This window comes from Gymnoscopelus microlampas (genome assembly GCF_963454915.1).
Source record: "Gymnoscopelus microlampas genome assembly, chromosome: 10".
Taxonomy (NCBI): Eukaryota; Metazoa; Chordata; class Actinopteri; order Myctophiformes; family Myctophidae; genus Gymnoscopelus; species Gymnoscopelus microlampas.
Genome location: NC_139947.1, coordinates 17,080,142 through 17,087,641, shown reverse-complemented (window position 1 = coordinate 17,087,641; position 7,500 = coordinate 17,080,142). Strand labels below are relative to the sequence as shown.

The following is a 7,500-nucleotide window of genomic DNA, read 5'->3' as shown; positions in this document are numbered from 1 at the left end:
ATATTTTTCAATCAAAATATCTTGTTCCAGGGACCCCCCAGAAGCAAAGATTTGAGTTAAAAATGTTCGCTTTAAAAATATATATATTCAAAGATTTGCACACATTTTCACGATTTCTCAAAAATAGCAGATCTACAAGCTCGATCTATGAGCTTGTACTGTATATCTGCCATTTTTGAATAGCCCAAAGTGTAATATAATGCTTTTTAGCTCAAATCTAAAAATGACACAGTTCCAGGTCTTAATGGCTTAAATCCCCTCTCCTCTGGTCTCACCTTGAGGTAGCTGTACATGCAGATGGACATCCAGTTGGTCAGCATCTTCTCCACCACGGACTCGGTGCGCCGCAGCATCAGTTTGGGGTTTTTGGAAGCCGAGGCGTCAATCAGGTCCACCAGCAGGTCTTTCATGATGCTTGTGTAATACTCCAGCTTTCCATGGAGGGCGATGGTGAGCAGGGACGCCAAGCTACATCTGAGGGGAGAGGTAGGCGGTAAAAGCGGACAGCAGACTGGGGGGAGGAAGATGAGTGGACAAGCCCCTTCTCAAACACAAAACAGACGGCCCACTAAGCAGCCATGTCACTGTGTGGTCGACAAGAGATTATAAAAATAACCACATTCTACGACCGCAGCAACAACATCCCCCCTCCCCACAGGCCCCGCCACCTGTGACTTCAGAGTCCTCCTCGGAGATTCTGATCTAACCCAGGGTGATTTAAATCAGGGTGAGTGAGTCCAGAGGTGCGGCGGGGATTTCCATGACAAAGCCTCATTCATCCAGGAGAGCAAAGCAAAGCATCAGTTCTCAGCGCTGACACTGAGCAGCGAGTGGGCTGTGGTCTCGCCTCTGGAATTTCTCTCTGGCCTTTTTAAAGATACTCCACAATGACTGTCTGCTTCTCAAACGAACACGCTGCGGTTGACAGAGCTACACTGGGGGAGACCCCACCAGGTATTGTTGGTGCCGCGCTGAGGCTGAACAATTTCCGGGAACACAAACAACAAAAAGTAAAGTTGCTCAAAGTCAACTTCATTGTCTTTTTTTTTGTAGTTGCACATTTTATGATAGCGTGCAGATTCTTTTCATTCTACTTCTCATCATTTTGTATGTTAGCTAAACATTATGTGCACAATAAAATGATCAGTGTTAATGTAACTCACAGAGCATGCAAATGAGAGAGGCAAATGAACCCGTAAGGGTCCATTTGGCTCTCTCATTTGTACACTATGTCATTGGGACACTATATTAACACTGATGATTTTAGTGTGTAGGGTAGGTTTTCCAAAAGTGCAGACGTAGACTGTAATACTCTGGCATTCACCTTGGAATAAAGTGACCTCCTCATTTACCTGTCTCTTACGGCAAAGTCCTTCTGTTGCTCCAAGGCGTGCACGAACGTGACCAGGAAGTGCTTGTTATTGAGGAGGGTGGAGAACAAGGTGATGCCCTCCTCCATGTTGGGCCGTGTCGTGCTGGAGGACTAGAGGGGGAGACAGAGTAGGGTTACATCGTCCCCCATGTGAGCTCATTTAAACCGCATTACACCTGCTATCCCACCTCCCTAACCTACTGTACACCTTTGCCTTCTGGTCTACGGTGACCTACTGTATCCGGTGACCGCTCTATCTTATTATCACAGCTCCTCGCTCCTTGTTGCTGCCTTGGGCACCTGCTCTCTCTCTCTCTCTCTCTCTCCTTTTCTCTCTCTCTCTCTCTCTCTGGCCTGTGACTGTGCGCGCGATTGTCTCTAAATGTGCCGAGTCGACTTAATGAGCGCAGCCCTATCTGTGGCTGCGACTAAGCAGCAGCGTGATGAAGTCTTCCCCCTGGACTGCAGCCATATGGTGTGGTTTGCAGGCTGACAGAAAGAGAACAGGGGTGTCCATTAAGATAAATGCCCGCCTGTGAGATTTATTTGCTGTGACCTGGAAAACACTTCCTGGAGAAGACGGTGTGGATCTTGGGCACTTCATCACTGTTAGACAGGCTCCCCTGGCTGTCGACCCAAAACTAACGGCACAATCGCCACTCTCTCCGTCTCCTTCTCTCTCCCTCCCTCTCTCTCTCTTATCTTTCTCTCCCACTCTTTCTAACTGTCTCTCTCTCGCTCTCTCTCTCTCTTTTTCACACACACACATGAGCACTTGCGGAGGAGTGTGAAAGTGCTGTCTCTCTCGTTCTCTCACTCCTTCTCTCACTCTCGCAAAATGTGTATGTGCACAGCACACACACATGCACGCACACACACACACACACGTGTGTGCACACACACACGCACACCCCAACAAAGATGGATGTGCACGTGGTGGCGATTGAAGCGCATACTGTTCTGTCGTCCAGGAAACAGTGGGGAGTGTGTCAACAACCTGCCATCGGCGGGGCGGGCAGGGTGTCGTTTTGTTGGACAAGCTGAAAATCCTCTGTGTCACACCAAAAGGCACCTCCTGAATCACATGCATTAGTATGCACCGGCACGGATGCGGACGCACACAATCGCATGTATGCACATTGTCGCTGTCGGGGCAGAAACCTTGTATCTCCAGATTTCAACTTTTTATGTTAAATTGTAAATGGTATGTTAATGCCCTACTCTGTAATACACACGTTGTGCTATTTCTTTGCATATTTTGAATTTGTTGGGGGGGTTTTCTGTGGGTTTTATCAATATCGTACCAATGAAAAGTATTAACAAGAGCTTGTGACTAAATAATAACTACATGGATTCCTTGGAACATGTTTTTTTTTTTTTCATTTTCTGAAAGGTTTTGGACACAAGGTTTCCACCCGACAATGATGATATGTGAACTCGCATACATTCACAAGCGCATACAAAGACAAGAATGTGCATGTGCACACGCACACACGCACACGCACACGCACACACACACACACACACACACACACACACACACACACACACACACACGAACATGCACAGTATGCTGTTCTTTGCTCCTCATCAACAACCCTCCAGTAAAGCCTTAACAAGCTCCAGTGACCCAGTTGGGAAGCCAGGGAGTGAGAAAGGACCTGAATTAAGGCGCTCGCTCGCGCCGGAGGAGGAAGGACGTAACGCATGGCTTAACCACATGAACCCCAGCGCATGAACTCTAGCCGTCCTATTCTGGGCATGTCATAATGGGCCGACCTTCAGCGCAAAATGGCCCATCTGCAAGATTGTACATTAGATCGGCTATTTTTAGCAGAGACATTTGGAGTAGAGGGAGAAAAGGGAGGGGACCTACTATAGACCCCCGGGGGATTTCCGGTCAACAAAGTACTGCATATAGGGCTACTGTGTTATGTGGTTAACCGTTTACCTGCCAGTCCTGGAGCAGCGGGTGGGACTCAGGGAGAGCTCGGGGCCCCAGGCCATCGTTCTCATAGGCGGGCTGGACCAGGGTCTTCTCATAGTCCGAACACATCTGAAAAAAACGTATGCAGAGACAGGTCTGGTGAACAATGCCTAAAAAGACCCATGTAGACAGCAACATCCTTAGTATTAATTTATCGATTTGTAACAAAGAGAGTGCACAAATGTAACCGAAAGGACCATTTACGGGTCCATTCGGGTACGTTTGTGCACTCTCAGAGTTAAATTAACACAGAGGGATTTTTTTGTTAGATCGATACACAAGGAGAGATCATCTGGGAAGTGGCTCACACATGGCTGACCTTGAGGCCGGTAGCGATAACGTTGTAGAATGAAATCAAAAGAAGCGTAACTTCTGAAACTGAAGCCCTAAATAAACCCTGACAAGCTTTGGACAGGAAACATGACACGAAGACATGAAACATCAGCGCTGCAATGGATTTATTGACAGAGATCCAAGGAGAGCACTGCCTTTCAAGCCTCGGCCAATTCATTTGGACAAGAGAGAGAGAAGGGGAGATGAGATGGACTGCACTTGGCTCCCAGTCAATACGTGTCTTCAGAGTGCTTGTGTGTGCGTCCTAACGTGTCTTGGGAGTGCTTGTGTGTGCGTCCTAACGTGTCTTGGGAGTGCTTGTGTGTGCGTCCTAACGTGTCTTAGGAGTGCTTGTGTGTGCGTCCTAACGTGTCTTAGGAGTGCTTGTGTGTGCGTCCTAACGTGTCTTGGGAGTGCTTGTGTGTGCGTCCTAACGTGTCTTGGGAGTGCTTGTGTGTGCGTCCTAACGTGTCTTGGGAGTGCTTGTGTGTGCGTCCTAACGTGTCTTGGGAGTGCTTGTGTGTGCGTCCTAAGGTGTCTTTGGAGTGGAGCCCAACAGATGCGCTACTACATTTTTGGGTCCGATGCCGATCCCGATTTTGGTCCTAGACCACCGATTACCATTGTTTTGACCGATATTTTGTTACGTTTTTTTTTTGTACAAAATCGTGAAATCACTTATATGCAGAACATCTATAAAAATACAACAAATTTTTTGATAGATAAAAAAAATGGGCACTTTGGATCTTTAACATCATGTCCTGTGTTTTCGAAATCGAAATCATAAACATACTGACATGCCCAAAATAGTGACACCATATATCGACCAGGCAGATATATCGGTCGGCCACTCTACTTCGGAGTGCTTGTGTGAGCGTCCTATACACTCCAACTGCCAAAGAGATGGGTGTGTGTAAGAATGTCCACCGGTCAAGGCCAAAGGCTCATAGGGTTTACTGGAGGCAGCAGTGTTGTACGTTTGCCGTCTCAGTGGAAAACTATGGAGAGACAGCGTTGAGGTAGCAACACTTTGTATTTATGCTCCCTCTGTGCTGCTTTTCAACACTGAGCTCACTCACTTCCTTTGCAACCAAAAGGGAGGGAGGGAGAAAAAAGAAAGAAAAAAATCCCAGTGTCCGCTACAACAAAACCAACTCTGGTTGTGCAAGAGTCTGTAGTAAGAATGCTACTTGCAAAAGAGTGGCTTGTAACAGGGAATTAAACAGTGTGCGTTTTGAGCAACAAGGGAAAGTTCCCCCTGTATGTGTGCCCAGCATTGTTCTGTCTCCTTGAACGACCATGCCTGCGGTTGGGAGACAAAGCCCGCTGCGTTGTGTCTGTCTGTATCAGTGGAAAAACACCCACCCACAGATAGACTCACAGTCTACCTTCTGGGAGGATCACACAGCACAAAAATGCTTACCTACAGAGAACGCATTAACTCCGCTCCCGGGCGCTAAAACAAGCTACAGTTCACTAGACATCGTATGTCGGCTGTAGGTGAATTTCTTTCACCAGGCGTTTTATAAACAGCAGTATAGCGGGGGGGGGGGGGGGGGGGGTTGGAGGGGGGGGGGTCAAAAGGTTTCAGGCAGATAATGTAGTGGTGTATCACTCGGCTGTTTCAGCGGTTACATCAGTGGTTCTCAGACATTTTGCGCCCAAGGCACATCAAAGGGCAAGTCAAAATCTCAAGGCTGTAAGGCACACCTTTCTTCATAGCACTAATTGCAGAAAATAGCAGATGCGACACGTGAGCTTGTATTTCTGCTATTTTCACTACTTTAAAAAATGTGTTAATGTATTAAAATAATAATAATTAAAACACCAGACGCCAGGCCGAATAAAAAAGTAAAAATATTATTTTAGGGTATAGAATTTGCCTCATGTTTTGGGAAATGAGTGCGTATAAGGTAGGCTACATATTGTACTAATAATGCACGTTTGTCACAAAATCCCAAGGCAACACCTGGACTTGTCTCACGGCACACCAGTGTGCCTCAGTGGGCATGCAGCTGGAGAACCACTGGGTTATATAGCACAGTGATTCTCAACCTGTGGGCCGTGACCCACTGGTGGGCCAAATAATACAATACTATAATGATAATTCATATTTCAAAAGAAAATATTATTTCTTTAAAACCTTTCAATTGAGTTTTCATTGTCACATCGATAAATAGGAACTTTGCCCTTTGATCCAAGCCGAAACACAATCGATTGATTGATCATTAAAATAAACTGAAAATGCATGATGTGGGCCGCGAGAAAATTCCAAGATTTCTCTAGGGGTCCCTGATCCAGAAAAGGAACCACTGATATAGCATATGAGCGGTAAAGAAAGGCTGTCTCACCTTGGGGAAGAAGGTACGCGTGACAAACTGTTTGTACTCCAGAAACGGGATGCCTTGGCTACGGTTCAGCTCCTTGGTCAAATCTGTCATGTCTGTCTGGAGCTCCGCAAAGCCTGGGGAAAGGAGACACACACACACAAGCAATGGGACAAAAAGAAAAGTCACGACTGATGAATTGGAAACCTTTATAGACCCTTCAATCAGTTTTTGACATTTTTGTGTTAGAGTATTATGAACGTTTTCCAAGCGACAGGGCTCGATTTGTCAAAATGATATTTTTTGTTTGTTAAAGGGATAGTTCACCCCCAAAATGACTTTTTTTCTATCGATTAGTCACCCCATGACTTGAATTCATGGATATTTTTTTGTTTTCGTCGCATTCCTAAGCCAATAATTTGATGACCAGCAGCAGTTCCGGTAGGAGACACAAATATTCTCCTTTGTGTCTCCTACCATAACAGAAAGAAAAATAAGCGTTAAATAGCTCTATATTCTGATAGTAGTGATTGCTAGAGGAGTGTTTGAACAGGGGTCTCCGTGTCTCTCCAGTTCTTTAGTAAACAGAAAAATATATTTGGATTGATTGATTGAATACTTTTAGCAGGTTTGTTAAAGGTTATGCTAAACGGATAAGGATATTTCCAGGTCCAGGTCAGGATACCAATTTTATCCAATCAGGAGAGAGAACTCATACGGGATACAGGATAAACAAGTGAAAGTGGCAGTGATAACAGTAAGAAATCAACTGACAAAATTGAAAATGGAACACTATCAAATTAAAGCTGAAAATGTATTTTCTGTTTATGAAAGAGCTGGAGAGACGAGGAGACCCGTTATTGAAAAAATCACTCAATAGCAATGATTACGATCACAATATAGAGCTTTAACTCTTTACTTTCACTTTGCTTTATTGTTATTTTCACATTTGTAAAGCTGTAAGACATTACATGTTTTTCATTGCTATGTTCATCTGCCTCTCTGCTCACTGCTGCTGCCTTCATATCCTGGCAAAAAAATATGCACAGTTGTGCACAGTTGTAGAAAGGACTGCTGATTTCAATAACACATGGTTTGAGTCTGGCACAGCCGTCGGTGATAAAGCCCCTGAAGCCATCATGGCAATCATGAGGGTTCATCTAGTCCTCATTATGAGGAACATAAAGTGTTCACTCCATCATGTTATCTCCTCCTGTCACGTTCAAGGTTCTGTACGGCAGAGCCCTGATTTATAGCTTGTCCCACGACGGTGTCGTGCGCGGAAAATAGCCGATTTACAAGCTCACGACGCGCCGCATCCGCGGCACGTTGTGAGCTTTCAAATCGGCTATTTTTGGCACGCGACACCGTAGAACGGCGGAGCATAAGTTAGGCATAAGCTCTCAGCTTGTACATCTGTACCCCACCTCCCCTCCCCTCGCTCTCATTCTCTCTCTCTCCACCCGAGCGTGCCGTCCAGC

The 7,500-nt window shown here is 45.7% G+C and overlaps 1 protein-coding gene across 1 annotated transcript in view; it reads right to left on the bottom strand.

Moving 5' to 3' along the window:
• Nucleotides 1–7,500, bottom strand: part of plxnd1 (plexin D1) — a 115,366-nt gene that overhangs the window by 34,752 nt on the left and 73,114 nt on the right. The window contains exons 22-25 of the mRNA XM_084069745.1: nucleotides 6,044–6,156; nucleotides 3,324–3,428; nucleotides 1,353–1,483; nucleotides 276–474 (exon numbers count right to left, since the gene is read on the bottom strand). Of these exons, the coding sequence (XP_083925871.1) occupies nucleotides 276–474; nucleotides 1,353–1,483; nucleotides 3,324–3,428; nucleotides 6,044–6,156 (548 nt within the window). The remainder of the gene's footprint in view (nucleotides 1–275; nucleotides 475–1,352; nucleotides 1,484–3,323; nucleotides 3,429–6,043; nucleotides 6,157–7,500) is intronic.